The sequence below is a fragment of the Colletotrichum karsti genome, assembly GCF_011947395.1.
Source record: "Colletotrichum karsti strain CkLH20 chromosome Unknown Scaffold58, whole genome shotgun sequence".
NCBI classification, from domain to species: domain Eukaryota; kingdom Fungi; phylum Ascomycota; class Sordariomycetes; order Glomerellales; family Glomerellaceae; genus Colletotrichum; species Colletotrichum karsti.
The window spans coordinates 102,551-117,423 of record NW_024065958.1 but is presented as its reverse complement, the minus strand read 5'-3'; the positions used below and the strand labels follow the sequence as shown (position 1 = coordinate 117,423).

At 57.1% G+C, this 14,873-nt stretch overlaps 3 protein-coding genes across 3 annotated transcripts; 1 reads left to right on the top strand and 2 right to left on the bottom strand.

Moving 5' to 3' along the window:
- Positions 1 to 361: 361 nt before the first annotated feature.
- Positions 362 to 2,878, bottom strand: CkaCkLH20_12370 (uncharacterized protein; the record flags this gene model as incomplete). The annotated part of the gene is made up of 3 exons (XM_038895083.1): positions 362 to 605; positions 657 to 2,606; positions 2,658 to 2,878. The coding sequence occupies 3 exons, from the start codon at positions 2,876 to 2,878 to the stop codon at positions 362 to 364; spliced, it is 2,415 nt and encodes an 804-aa protein (XP_038739597.1).
- A 4,426-nt stretch (positions 2,879 to 7,304) lies between these two features.
- CkaCkLH20_12369 (helicase associated domain-containing protein) lies at positions 7,305 to 9,443 on the bottom strand (the record flags this gene model as incomplete). The annotated part of the gene is made up of 2 exons (XM_038895082.1): positions 7,305 to 9,167; positions 9,222 to 9,443. 2 exons carry the CDS (start codon positions 9,441 to 9,443, stop codon positions 7,305 to 7,307), a joined length of 2,085 nt encoding a protein of 694 aa, XP_038739596.1.
- A 761-nt stretch (positions 9,444 to 10,204) lies between these two features.
- Positions 10,205 to 11,540, top strand: CkaCkLH20_12368 (CUE domain-containing protein; the record flags this gene model as incomplete). Its single annotated transcript, XM_038895081.1, has 3 exons — positions 10,205 to 10,478; positions 10,530 to 11,066; positions 11,131 to 11,540. The coding sequence occupies 3 exons, from the start codon at positions 10,205 to 10,207 to the stop codon at positions 11,538 to 11,540; spliced, it is 1,221 nt and encodes a 406-aa protein (XP_038739595.1).
- Positions 11,541 to 14,873: the final 3,333 nt, after the last annotated feature.

The following is a 14,873-nucleotide window of genomic DNA, read 5'->3' as shown; positions in this document are numbered from 1 at the left end:
CAAGCCCTCCGCAGGAAACAGCGGGGGAGAATATAATAGTTGTCGTGACCCAAATACTCCACGCAGCGAAACAGAAAAATAAGGTGTAGTTGCACAAAAAGACATTAGCAGTACGTCGCTACTAAATGCGAGAAGAAATAACACCCTGATGCAACACACACCCACTCAAGGGCAGGGAGCACCCCCTTGTTCTTTCCGAGGTCATGTACATGGATGGTAGCGTGTGTGTGTTTAAGAGATGGAAACCCTATGTTGCGAATTTGCATGCCAAGTCGTGACCGTAGATTCGGCGCTGCCGTATCAATACGCGGTGAACAATGTAATGATAACAACAAACAAACGCCTTATGCTTTTTCTTCATTTACCGGTGCATGCCCCATGACGGTTTCAGCTGGTCCTGCATGGAGGCTTGTGTGAAGACGGTGTCGCCGGGCAGGCGGCTGACTCTGCCGGCACCACTGCGGATGGCGGCTTGGTTGACTGCAGAGATGCCGCTGCGGTTGCTACGGATACTGCCGGCGTCGCTCATCGTGTCCGAGTCCTTGAACTTGCGGGGAGGAGCAAAGTCAAGGGCGGTGAATGTTCCCGATTTCCTCAACAAGTGTCTGTCCGTTGTCAGTCTCGTGCTGCTGTAGGGGTCATGTGAGGTGACTTACGGGCTGGGCATAGCAGGCATCTCCTCGAAGCTGCTGACCAACGGGGAGTGGATACCCTTCGGTTGCATGTACGGACGTCTCTCGCCTGCCGGGCTCTGAGAGCGACCGCGAGCACGATCGGCAAAGCTCTCGGGAGGAGCGAAGTCGAGCGGGTTCATGATGGCGAAGGTGTCGTCCTTGAGCTTGGCCGGGTTGGGCAGGGTGTTGAGGTCGGAGGGCGGAGGACCCTTGGGCTTCTGTCGTGGGGGACCCATCCGGTTGGACACCGACGATCCGGGTCTCGGGGTGTACTGGCTGGACATGTCGGAGCCTCGTCGGGAGGGCCCAAGACGGCTAGACATGGCCGATCCGGCACGTGGCGGGGGTGGTCCTCTTCCCCTAAAGCCGGGGCCGGGGCTGGCCATGCGACCACCCATCGAGCCGTGCATGACTCTGGGAGGGGGCGGGCCGCGGAAACGGGAAGCGTTCGGCGGCGGAGTCATGGCGCGACGAGTGACGGGCTGCGCGTAGGGCATGACGAACGAGTTCGTGTCGGGGTCGAAGTAGGCGTCGCCTCCCGGACCTCCCATATAGCTCGGGTCAACGTCCTCGTAGTACTGAGGCTGTCCCGGAGGAGGGCCTCGGCCTCGGGGAGGGCCCATGGGAGGACCGCGAGGCAGGGGCGGCTGGCCGCCCGCGCCCGGGTTGTCGGGGTCGAAGTACTCCTTGTAGAAGGATCTGATTCTGTTGGCACGCTCCTCGGGATCTTCAGACTCCATGACCTCGTCCGGCGGAAGGGGGCGGAAGCCAACCGACAGTCTCTTATTGTCTTGAGCCGGGATACCGAGTTGACGAGACGCACGATTGTCGGCTACTTCCACAGAACGACGTTGAGACCGACCCCTTTCCTCATACTCGTAGTCATCTTGGTCGTAACGGTCATTATAAACACTCGATTCCTCGGGAACGATGGCTGGAAGCGTCGATGGAGTACCGTCCTTCTGGGGCCGGGGGCTCGAGGGAAGCGAGCCGCCGGCAGGGGGGGAGGAGCGGTGAGTGGGAGTGGGGAAGCTCATATCTTCCAGACCAAGGCCAACAGCCGGGATGACCGGGGCCTGGCCTTGCTCCGCTCTTGCGGTGCCAGGTAGCTCAGCCGCAAAAGGAGCGGTGTCTGCCTCCCGGGCCTCAGGGGCAGCAGGGTTTGCTCCAGAGGGACGCGGGTTGGTGGGAAGGCCCTTAAAGGCGACGGGGGCGGGTTCCGGGAGATCGGGGATCTGAGGGAGAGAGCTTCTGTTGTTCCTGTCGTCCGGGTACGGCACCGTCTCGATCTGCGGGATGATGGGCTCCGCGATGAGAGGGCTTCTGATGACGGGAGACGTAGGCGTGGCGATGACTGGCGAGATGGGCGTAAGACCGTCGGGCGCGGGAGATCCTGACCTGGACTTTGGCGTGGCGAACGGATCGGCAGAGACGCCGGGGGGCTTGGGCAGAGAGTTCTGTCTCGGGGGCAGAGTCCTGTTTGTCATGGTGGTGCGACCGGTCATGCTGGAGTCGCGTCTCTGGCTGGTCGAACGGCTGTAAACGGAGCCGTCCGGCTTGAAAGATCGGATCGAGCCGACGTCGCTGCCGTACTTGTCGATGTGGCGGTAGGGGTCTGCTTCGTTGTGGAGAGTCTTCGCGAGAGAGTGCAGAGACTCACGCGAGTTCTGCACGCCGGGCGGGAGGAGGTAGGGGCTTGACAGGTTCATGTCCATGGACAATTGGCGTTTCTTGGTGTCGACGCCCATTCCCTTCTCACGGAACATCATGCTCTTGCGCTTGGCCTTGCCGTTTCCGCCCTTGTCAGAGCCGCCCTCGCCCAGTCCGAAGTCCAAGCCTCTGTTCGGGTCATTGATGTCCTCCAGTCTCTGCTTCTTCATGTTCCTCCGGTGGAAGTAAAACAACAAGCAAAGGGCACCGAAGACGGGGATTCTACGCAATGTCAGCCTACACCCGCAGTGTGAACCAGACGCTTAAACCTACGAGATACCCAGGGCAATGGGCAGGGTGAGAGCGGACTGGTCGACAGGCTTCTCGCACTGGTTGGCAGATCCAGTACATTCTGCTGCTCTCGCGCCGATGATGCGAGAGGCAATCGACAGAGGCTTGGCCGGGGAGGGCGCAGGCACAACAGGGTTGACGTCCCGGATAGGAATCCGGGAGCCCATTACGTAGCCGTTGCCGTTGAAAGATGTTGACGCCATCGTGGGTAGATGTTATCAACGGGTTGATGGTTGGTGATTCCGTCACACACCTCTCCACTAGCAGCTGTTCGTCTCGGGAGATGTCGACGGTCGACGTTGGGTGATTCTCCTTCCTTCTCGAAACCGATATCGCGTCTATAGCACCATAGCCCAACGGAAGGTCGTGTAAATGAATCGGTACGAGTTCGGGGGACGGGTCGGTAGGTTGAGCGACACCAAAGCAACGGTCGATGAATACGGACGTCGAATCGAATTATTCCTCCTCGAAACGGACAAAGGCGAATTCGAGAGCGGGTTGTTTTTCTCGGTCAAAAAGAGCGACAGTGCGGGACAGACGGTTGTATGACCTCGCGGGTTGTGTATGTTGGTAAAGAACGACTTTCGAGTTTGACAGTTGATTAAGTCCAACGGTCCATTCACACAATCCAAACAGAAAGGATATAAAAGAGTGACTCGCCCGCTGGCAGGCAGTTGTTTGGATGTGGAAAGCCGGAAGATGTCACTGGCCAAATTGGATCAGAGTAACGACCGACGATGTGGAAAGGACGGGAGGGAAGGGAAAAACCGAGAGTCAGTCCCTTTTGGGGGGGTGCCAAAGGCAAAAGAGCGTGAGGGTGAGTGAGGGTGAGGGTGAGAGTGAGGGTGTAAGGGTGGTGGATGGGGCCAGAGAGGGTCAAGAGGAGCTGGAGTTCCCGTGCTGAGGAGAGCGAGAACGGGCAAGAGCACCGGGTCTCTCAAGCGAAGCGAAGCGAAACGAGCCAGCCAACGTTCGGAGAGGGGAAATTGGGTCAACGATAGCAACAGTTCGTTGGTCTACCTACCGTCCGACCTTGACCCTGAGCCTGGCATGGTGGTGTTTCCCAGGATAGTGGCCATGGGGACCCCCATGACAAGGACTCTGACCCTGCCCGTGTGTGTGTGCTTGTTGTGCCTGCAAGCCGGGTGAGCTTGGGAGCCTGGGCCTTTGTCAGGGTTGGGATGACAATGGATCATTGGCACTAAAGAGCCGTCGACGCCGTCCTAATACCACCGCAGTCGAATGCTGCCACCATCGAATGGAGTTCAATAGCAAAAAGATTGGAGAGGAGACACTAGCGAAGGGGGTAAAGGGGGGTGGTGCCTGTCAAGTTTTGGGATGGCGGACCGGGGTGTGAGGAGCCGTTTTGTGGGAACGGGCGAATGAAAAGCAATTTCAGCAAATGAGCCGGGGCTGGCGCGACCTTTTCCCCTGGACATCGCTTTCCATTTTCTGTCGACTTTTTTTTTCTTACTTTCGCGGAGTTCTGCCAGAAAACTCATTTCCTCTGCCTCTGCCGTTCATTATCTTATGTAATGCACTTCACCGCCTTGCTTTCTCGTCGTCGATGCTCGACTTCGCATATACTACCCGTACGCCGGACTGCAATCACAGCAATAGACGCCTCCGACTTAATCCAGCTCCTTCTTCCATCGATCCATCATCCATCATCCCGCCCATCCATCGCAGCAGTCAGGCACAGACAGACGCTGACTGGCTGCATTGCCCGAGCACTCCCTACAAACGTTGCACTAAAATCGACACACGCGCATGGTGCTACAGGGGCTTTCCTCGCCGGCCGCAGGGATCTACTGCAGGAACGCGCCCCTCCTCTACCATTCGAAGCTCGGGGTGGAGATCCAATGGTTCATCAGATTTCACCAGACGACGCCGTCCATCGCCGCGCCAGCGAGAGGAACAGCGGCCAAGACACAGCAGCCAGCAGTCAGCAGTCAGAAGCAACACACACACAAGCGCTCGACACCGTGCAGATGATTTGCATCCCACGAATCAGTCGCTGGCCTCCTGCAAGCCTGTCGACATTTGGCGCGTCGCACAAACCTGCCGCCGCTGCTTCAGACACTGTCACACTGTGATCATCCCAATTTTGCAACACAGAAAAAAGACGGGGAACCAGAGAAAAGAAACAAGCAAACGAACACAGGCCATTCCCTACCTGCCATTCGCCCAACACCCGCCCGCTCGCCCACACTCCGACCGCACGCAACCCAACAGCGAACACCACAAACACAAGCGCTCATCGCGCCCGTTGGGCTAGTGGCTTCAGTAGCTTCTAGATCCTCGGCCGCTGTTTCTGGATCTAGCTGGTCTCACTCTACCCCGGCTGTGAGAATAAAGAAGCAGCAATAAGCCCATCAGAGCATCAGAGCACGAGACATGGCAATCGCCTGTCTCTCATACACACAGTCAGAGCGTGTCTCCGTGTCTCTGAGGCTCTTGATGCGAAACCGCGCCCAAACCCAGGCTGGCCTCTACCGAAATTGAAGCCCTCATCGCGTGTTGGGGTTCTGCCCTCTTCTTGGAACCATCCGGGGCTCTGGAGGGGATTTTACCAAGGGGGGGCCCTGGCGGTGACGACGACATCGACACCGGGCAATTGGCAATGGGATCACTGGCAATGCGTGAGGGTCTCGCGGGTTGCCAAGCGGGCACTTCCGACTGACATGAACCTCTGCTGATAACCTCACCCACGGTCCACGGATCGCGACTTCCAACGTCCTGGAGGCTAAGCCTCCCCTTCGGCTCTCCACCACGCTCCCCGCAGCCGCATTTACGATGACACGATCCACGACCCGATAATGCCGCTCTTCCCTTAATGTGTCTGCTAACATCGCGACTTTTCTATTTTCGGCCAACTGGAATTCGCAAGCCATGCGCCTATTGAACGTCACTCCCACGAGAAGAATGAATAGGGCTTGAGGGTGAGGAGCCGAGCCGTGCGTTGGACGGCGCCTCGCGCCTCCTAATTTGCGCGTGCAAATCGGGAATCGCTTCTAGCCTCTCACCATCTTGCTGCCGGCTGTTCCATCTGATGCATAAGCCCTGCATGCAACGGCGGCCTGCAAATGCACAGCACGACCGTGGTCCGTACAAATAAAAGCACGACATGAGAAGCAACAACAACGCGGGCGCGGCACCGCGAACCGTCATTTCGGCCGTCAGTGGGGGTTGCACACAACCGCTTCCTCCATCCTGGACGCGGCGGTTCGTTCAATTAGGAAGAAACAAGGAAACAAAGGCTCCCCTCCTGGCCAAGGTTCTCCCGGCTTCGAAGCTGCCGCGGCTCTCTCCTTTTACGGGGGTTCCATGACGGCGACAACGGAGTGCCGGGTTAAGGGGCCGGTGGGAAGAGATAGCGGCAGTTGTCCGGAACAGCACCTGCACAAAACAAATCTGCTTTTCCCGTTGTAACGCTGCTGGCAACAGTGAGGGGATTGCTGAATCGCATTTCAGCGCAATTCAGCACCCAGGCCCACCGCACAACGACGCTATCAACAATGTCTAGGTTCCTGCCATGGCCGATTGTTGGTTGGGTTTTTCTTGTTTTCTTTTCTCCGAACGAATGCTCGCCTGAATGACTCCATTCGGGGGTTTACCGCTCGTACCGCTGACGCCAAGCAGATGAAAGAAGACGAGAAGAAACCCCAGACAGTCCTCCATGCTGCCCGGCCCTCTGGAGAGAGAGACAATCGCATTCCTGATGTGTCTGAAATCCGCGTGTCTCGGAGAAAAGCACCGTTGTTCTGTCTCACTTGTGGCAGCCAACACGAGGCGCAATCACTTCATCCGAGAACAATGAAGCCACTCCCGGCAGCTCCTGACTTTCTTCTATCGCGAGTGCGGAAAAACAGCCAAGCAGCCCACGGCTGGGCCAAGACTAGTCTCCAAGACTGAAAAAGTCAATCGCAATGCTTGATTATTTGGCTCGCCAGTGAGGAGGACCCAAAAAACATTGGCACTGCCTCCCAGTCATCCAAATAAGCTAATCTCGATGGGCCGAGTAAAGCTTGTCATTGGCCGACTTGCGGTGGGAAGCCCCGTCTCCGGTCCGCTGCATCGTCACCAATCGCGCTTTATGCTGCAGCGCTCGTAAAACGGGAACATGCGGATATCCTTCATAAAAGTTGTGTGTATTTGCATCCGTACATAAACTCCACGAAACCCCTGATGGCCCCTTGTCGGGAGCTTTCGCTGAGGGGTATGATCGATGGGATAATTTCGGGCCCTGCTCTCATCGCCACCGGCAGACCAGTCTTTTACTCGGCCCGCCTCCTTGATGCAGACCGATGCCGTTCGGCCTTGCCTCGATATTTATCTGCGGCAAGACATCTGCATCCTGAGTCGCGTGCGTGGGTTGATGTCTCTGCTCCAACGACGAAGGAACACCGTCCGCTGCAGTCCCAGGCTCGTGACGGCCTCTTTCAAGTTTTCCACGTCAAACTGCCTGGCCTGTCGCGGGAATCTTCGCTCCTGGGCCTCGGTGAACAGCCCGGGTGCGGCTTAATCTCGTCTCGTCTCGTCTCTCCCGGACCCATGTCTCTCTTCCTCCCCCCGCCTCGGGCGCCCCTTTTCTCAACCTCACCTGGCCGTCCTCGCCGGGTTTCACAGTCAGCCTCGCGTGTTCGACGCCGGCGCAGAATTGTCCACGACCTGATAAAACTCGGGCGCGTACTCCACGAGCCAGCCCTTGTCGATCTTGGTGATGTCTCGAATGAATATCTTTGTGCCGGTCTCCATGACCTCGTGGAAGATGACCCAGTCAGCCTTGCGGTTGAACATGAGCGACGTCGGGTGCGCGTGCAGCGTCGTCTCGCCCGACACGTTGCGGAACGTGCCGTCCGGCTGCATCCTCGCCGCGTGAGCGAAGTATCCCGCCGTGAGGCACCGCCGGATCTGCTCCGCCTTTTTGGCGTTGTCCTGCCCCTGCCGACCGGCGAGCGACTCGTCCACCGTGATGCCGAACTTCTCCAGGTACCGCTTCAGCTGCGCGCGTATGCTCACCGCACGTGACATGGTTTTGAAGTTGAGGTTGTGGTCGCGGCAGAATTTGGACTCCTTCTTGCCCTTTGTGACGAAGGCTTGGTAGACGTTCAGGAGGGTCAGGTGGTCGCCTTCCTCGGCGGCGAACAGGCGCCGGGAGGTCTCCATCGCCTTGCGTTCGCCGTCGTGGTAGAACCAGACGTTGTTTCCGCCTGCGGAAGTCATGGCCGCGATGGTGAGTATCTCGCTGAGACATCCGAAGGAGGAGGCGCTCAGGAGTGTCTTGCCCATCATCGGCTCGACGGCAATCTCGGCCATTCTGTAGCCCAGTGGTTTGGTGAGCTTGGCGTACTCGTCCAGTGCGCCGAGGGAGTAGAGTAGTTCCAGAGCCTTGGCCATCAGCTCTGACGGCGGAGGGCTGATGAAGTTGAACCGTAGAACGTTGTCGATGCCGAGGGCTTTCAGCTGCAGAATGAAGGGCGCCAGGTTGGACCGTTGAATCTCGGGAACGGTGACCGCGGGGAGACCCAGGAAGGCCTCTTCGGTGTACAGACGGAAGCACTTGCCGGGCCTCGTACGTCCTGCTCTGCCGGCGCGTTGGTTTGCCGAGGCCTTGGAGATGGCGGTCGACGTGAGGGCCTCGATTCCCGTCCGCGGGTTGTACGCCCTGAGCTTGGCGAAGCCGCAGTCGACGACGTAGACGATGCCGTCGATGGTGATGGAGGCTTCGGCGATGTTGGTTGCGAAGACGACCTTTCTCGTGCCCTCGGGGGGCTTGTCGAAGACGTACATCTGCTGTTCCGTTGTCAAACCCGCGTAGAGTGGCAGGGCCTGTAGCTTCTGGTCATGCGATTTCATGTCCAGGAGGCGATCGGCGACGGCTTGACAGGCGTTGTCGATCTCTTCGCGCCCGGTAAGGAACACCAGGATGTCCCCCTCTTTCTCGTTCTCGTGGATGTCGAAGACTGTTGAAATGGCCTTCTCGACATAGTCTTCCGCTGGTGACTCGAGATACAGAACATCGACAGGGAACGTCCTTCCCTCCAAGGCAGCAATGGCGCACTTGTCGTCGCCAGCCTGCATTTTCGTGTCATTGTCTGCCGTTTCCGCCGCTGACCGCTTCGTTTCTTTTCCTTCGTCTCCCGGGTTGGTCGTGAAGAACTTCAGAAATTCGTCGGCTTGCAGGGTGGCACTGCTGATGATGACGCGCAACTCTGGCCGCTTCTTCAGGATCTTCTTCAGCAGTCCCAGAAGAATGTCGGTGCTGATGGAGCGCTCGTGGGCTTCGTCCACCATGATGACGGAGTACCGCGTGAGAAGAGGATCGACGAGGGCCTCCCTGATGAGCAAGCCGTCGGTCATGAACTTGATGCGCGTCTGGGCGGACGTTGCGTCCTCGAAACGGATCGCGTAGCCGACCTCTTTGCCTATTTCGCAGCCAACCTCTTCGGCAACTCGCATGGCGACAGTCGTCGCGGCGACTCGGCGAGGCTATCTGCATGTTAGTGATCGTTCTAGCGTAGAGTGATTTCGGCATCGACTTACCTGTGTGATACCAATGACTTTGCCATCTGCGCACCATCCTGCTGCCTCGAGGAACTGGGGAATCTGGGTAGTCTTTCCGGAGCCCGTCTGGCCAACGACGATGGTCACTTGCTTGGTCTCGATGAGGTAAAGCAGTGACTCCCGGTGCTTTGCGATGGGGAGGAGTGCTGCCGGCTTGTGCAATGCCGGGATGAACGATGAGTTGAGGTCAAAGTCGGCCATGATCGATGAAGCTTGCTAGTTGTTGACTTATTGTTGGTTGAACGTCAATCAGAAAAAATTAGTGCCTCGCCCAGGACTTCGATAAAATCTAGATTGTCAGATAGAAGTCATCGGCGTCTAAATAAAACCAACTTCTTTGGCCTCAGCATATCATTTTGGCCTCAGCTCAACATCGCTTCAACTGACACAAACAAATTCTTGATGTTGTAAGTCAACGGCCTGCCTGTTCGGGCCGGTGATGTTGCCTGGTGAAGTCGGTATGAGAGAGCTACAGCTGGCACCAGCCGTGAGAAGCCGGTGACGCTGCTGACATTCCGAGAGGGAGTTCCTCGTCCAACTGCTGACACCTGTGGCAACAAGGATTGTGGCTGAGCTCAAGCTCGCTCAAGTGGCCGCCTGGAGGCGCGGCGTCATCAGCTTGCAGCCCACTTTAATATCATCTCGCCAGCTCCCTAACCCCTCGCTCGGCGCAATACCAACGCCTTTCATAACAACCTTGGGAGACACCCTTTCCAGATCCTACAAGACACCTTGGCTTTAAGGCTTTTATTGCGATCCATTTCGACCAGATAGTATCCGAAGCCTCCACGCTCAGTTGGACAACGTAGTCATGTCTGCTCCCAACGAAACAGTGCGCCATCCCGCCTCGAAACACTCTAGTTTATGCGATGTTCCCTGCGACTGACACCTCATCTCCTTGTGATTTCTAGACCAAAAACACGTCGTCGAGTGGACCTGAATCTCCCACCACCGTCAAGCCCCTGGATTTAAGCGACGACGAAGACGTCCAGGAGACTGGAATCCTCGGCGGTGAAGAGCCCCGCCAGAACACCAACACCTCGACAAACATGGCATCTTCGACAGCTCCCGCGTCGGCCGAGGCCGCCCCTCCGAAGCCTCCCAGGCCTTCCACCGAAACCCAGAAGACCGAGGACATATTGAAGGAGGCATTCCCGAGCATCGACATCTCCGTCATCAAGGCCGTCCTCAGGGCCAGCGGCGGACGCATTGACCCTGCTTTCAATGCTCTGCTTGGTATGTCGCGTGCCCACCTGGGCACCGATTGCAACTGACAGATCGTCCCAGAAATGACCGACCCCGATGCCGCACGCAACGAGCCCGAAGATGAGAACCCTCCCCCCCAGCCGCCTCGTCCCGCCGCCACGGCGCAGCTCTCCCAGCTCGAGGCCGATGAGCTGTACGCGCGCCAGCTCGCCGAGCACTTTGATAATGTCGGCAACTACGAAGCCAGGACCTCAAACAGAAGCCCCGGCGGCCGCGTCAGACGCCAGCAGACTGGTCTCGAGCCCAGGCCGAACGCCGAGGACCGCGAGCACAACTTCTTCGACGACGAACTGCCGGTGATCCAGGAGAAGCTGAGGAAGGGTTTTATGGAGACGCAAGGCAAGGTCAACAGCTGGATCACGACCATGAAGAAGAGATTCGACGAGGAGTTCGCGGAGGAAGACGAGCACACTCAGCGACCCGGCCAGGCCCAGCAGGGACAGTACGGAAGACGCCCCGGAGAGTCGAGCCGTAGGAGCGGCGACTACGAGAGGTACGACGCCGACCCACAGGTTCTGAGCGACGATTTCGCGGGTATGAAGTTCACCGCCGATGGAAGTAAGTACACGCCAGCAAGAACTCTTTTTCATGCCGCCGCTAGTCCGGCGCTAACACGGAGTAGCTCCCGTCCGCGACGGCAACCGACCGCTGTCGAACCCCGACCTCTTCAAGCCCCCTCCGCCGTCCAAGTCTCCCAAGCCGGACGGACGCAAGGTTGCGTTCCGTGAAGGAGCAGAGGAGATTGACGTGTATGGATCGTCACCCAGGGTTTCCGCCGACGACAGCTCCAAGGCGAAGTCCAGCAAGTGGCAGCCTCTTTCTACCGTCGAGCCTAGCCCCATCAACGACAACGACCCGTTCAGCCTGGGCGACAGCGAGGACGAGAGGGAGGCCAAGGAGAAGGCCGCGACCAAGGACGTCAAGTCCGAGGACAGCGAGAGGCTCAAGAAGGCTGCCGCTGAGGCAATGGCGGATAGCCTGGTCGACTCCAAGGAGGGTGAGGCGGCGGGCGCGGCGGCGAAGAAGAACTAAGCAGCAATCGGCGGAGGCATCGTGAGTTGGAGGACTGGCGAATTTTGGTCCCTATACACTTTCATTTCCAGATATCCACCCCCTGGCTTGAGCAGTAACAAGAGCCTGGCAAAGGGGCCTCGGGAGGCAAGGGGACTTGGGGTACCCCGAATCAATTTTTAGGAAGCGTAGTCGGGAGATCCAAATTGAGTGCTATTCAAAGTGGTCGGCGAAGTCCAGCCAGTGATGTCAAGACTCCGGCAAGGCCCACGATGGTGAATCGGTAGAGACGCTGCGGTGCCGAAGTAAGTAACGGTACCGGCGATACCCATTGGCAGCAGACCGGCATCTGACGTAGTGTGTAGACAGGAGGCACCTCGGCTTCTGCGGACACGATTCATCGAAGTGGGTTTGATCCCGGTGATTGACACAGCAGCGTGCGGACGTAAGAGGGTCGTCTGGCCAGCATGTATGGCCAGACCCGGGTGATGCTCCTGAGCCGAGCTGAGGTGGATGGCAGCTGAGTAACGTCGCAATTGGAAAAAGCTGGCCCCGCTGCGCATCTGAGAATAACATCTGGGTTTAACTCCCGGCTTGACTGCATGACGATTACGATCCGATGCTACTGAGGGGCTCGTCATCTCGACGTAGGGGTCTTTGAGCTGGGTTGCCAGCGTGGCTAGCGAATTCGTCGTCACATCACGGTGCAGATAGAGGTTGAGGTTTGTTAAGAGCACATCCATCTTTGCTGGGCCTCGCGTGCTTGAGGGATGCCTTGAGAAACTGAGCACCGCTCGCCCTACGACTTTTACGAAGATCGGCTTGACGAGGACTCTCTCGGGTTGTCATACTTCCCCTCATGGCTTAGAGGATGCCCCGCATCATGTAGGTCAGGGGGTAGGTTTTCTTCTTTTCCCTTTTTTTCTGCCCAGCAGTCCGGCTACTTCCGTGCCTGTGTGGTTGCTGCAAGTGTTGTCGTCGAACTTGGCAATCGGGTTAGACCATGTTCGAGGATCAGGACGTCGGTTATGTAAAGACGGGTTAGCTAAGCGGATGGTGTAAAAAACGGGCTCCAGAATTGCGGTTTTCCCGACGGAGTAAGTCGGCTTTCAACGGAAATGCAGCGTCTTTAAACGGATTATGGATGTGGCTGGCTAGTGCGGTGAAAGGCCGGGGACGTATAATCGGAGCATTTCGGTGGACTTGGAGCACGATATGCCGTCTATACAGAGTACTAACGCAGCGGGTAAAATTGTAGAGTCAACACGGAGCTTTACCGAAGGCCCCGGGAAGAAAGCGGATGGGTTAAAGCTCTGCCTTCCAAATTGGCTCCGAAGATAACAACGGCAACTCTTCTGCGCAGCCAGGGCATGGAACTACCAGGTTGAGGGAAGACGAGAGCGAATTCTTAATGACTGAAAAAAAACGTGAAAAATGCAGAGTGAGTTTCGACGCACGGACTTCTCTCTGTCCTGCAGTGTAAAGTACTTGTAAGCTTTTGGCTCTTCAGCCTCGCACTTGGCATGTCGAGCAAAAAACGTGGTTCGTATGCGAGCCGCCATTGGCCGGCGATCTGAGGACTTGGCTTTGAGGGGTGACGCGAGGGGGGAGGGGGGTTTCCACGGTTCTTCCTTGACTCTACGTTGACGATGCCTTGCATTTGACGTTGGAACAAGTACCTACCTAACTGTGACAGGCAAGTGCACGCTGCGCTCGTCGTATGGCTCGAGTGCAGAGCTGCTCAAACGTTTTTAACGACTGCGGGCGGAGTTGTCGAGACAAGAGACACGAGGCAGGTAGAGGGGTACTTTTGCCGATCTGAACGTGAGAGAAAATTTGATAACTGAACTCTGAAGCTGCTCCACGGGGAAAAGCTAAGCCCACGTGTTCAACCTCTCGATATACGGCCTTGGAACGCACGAGCATCGTGAGGTGTTTGTTTGGATTCGGGGCTACTATGCGACAGCAAATCAGGGAAGTGTATCCGCGCGAATTGAGAGACGGCGGGAAGCGGAGACAGACTCCAGAACAAGTGCTCAGTGTTTGGGCTCTTTTCCTTCTCCTTCTCGCTCTGTTGTCGTGTGCTTCCCGAGTTAGAAGGTACACTGTAGGCACTGGTCTTGGTGGAAGATGGCGGATTCGCTTCGTTGGTGATGCAGGCGGTTGGAGATGCTCGGTGTCCGTGTTTGGATACTTGCCTGATACAGACAGGAAAAAGTGCACAAGGAAAAGGAGCACTGGCCACGGAACAGCCAAAGAACCACTCGACACGTCGTTTAGCGCATGTTCTGTCGACCCGTTCGCAAAGATGACTGGCGGGTTGTTCTGGTCTCTTGCTGCTGTTGCAGTGTAACGAGCAAGGGTTGAAGACAGAAAGGTACCCCGCACCTTCTCGCTACCGCAAGTACCTAGGTACCTATTTCGACAAGGGGGGGTAGAATGGGCAAGAGCAGGCCGGCAATGTGACCCGCAATTGGACCGTCAGTGAGCCGTGTGGCCCCTCCAATTGGACAGACCGACACGGTGGTTGGCCAAGCGGTGCCCCGGCCGGCGCCCATTGGATTTCACGGGTCTGCGGACTGCGGCCTGCGATTTGCAGTCTCCATTCTCCAGTTTCCAGTTCGACTTTGAGAGAGAGAGAAGGTACCTGCCTACCTACCCGTGTCGTCCGTCGAGGAAAGGACCTCGTCACTCGCCTCACTGTGGAAAGGACAGAGAGAAAGAACGAGAGAGAGACTCAGTTCCAGTCAGTCACCCGTCCATCTTCCGGCCATCGCAAATCGTTCATCCTGTTCCGTTGCATCACTCAACTCCCAATACCCGACCCGAACTCCAGATCTGAGCCACCCTTCAACAATACCCATACCCTACCCTGGGTATCTCTGCTACCTTACCCTGCTGCGTCCTCGGCTCTCATCGAGCGGTAGAGTTGCAGAACAGACTTTCCTTTCCTACCCTACCTTGCCTACCTTACCTCGACGTACTGTCTCGACTTACCTCACCTCTTACTCACACTCATACCTTACATCACCGCTCAACTCACGCCGCAACAGCAACGACGACACCTCATTGGCATTTAGACGCCTCCCGCTGCCATCCCGCCGCAGATTCACACAAGCCAAGCGCTGAACTTCCGGTACGCGTGACCACCCTCGTCGTTCGTGATCTTTTCCGATTCGCTACACGTCAAAAGTCAGCCTTGTTGCTCGAGCTCTCACTTCATACCTTCTCGTATAAACCTCAACTTCACTTTCACATACCCGCCTGCTTGGTTTTCTCATCAACGGCCATCTCCGTTGCTCTCATCGTCTTGCCGAGGGACGAGGTAACAGAAACGAACAACCCCAGTCTACT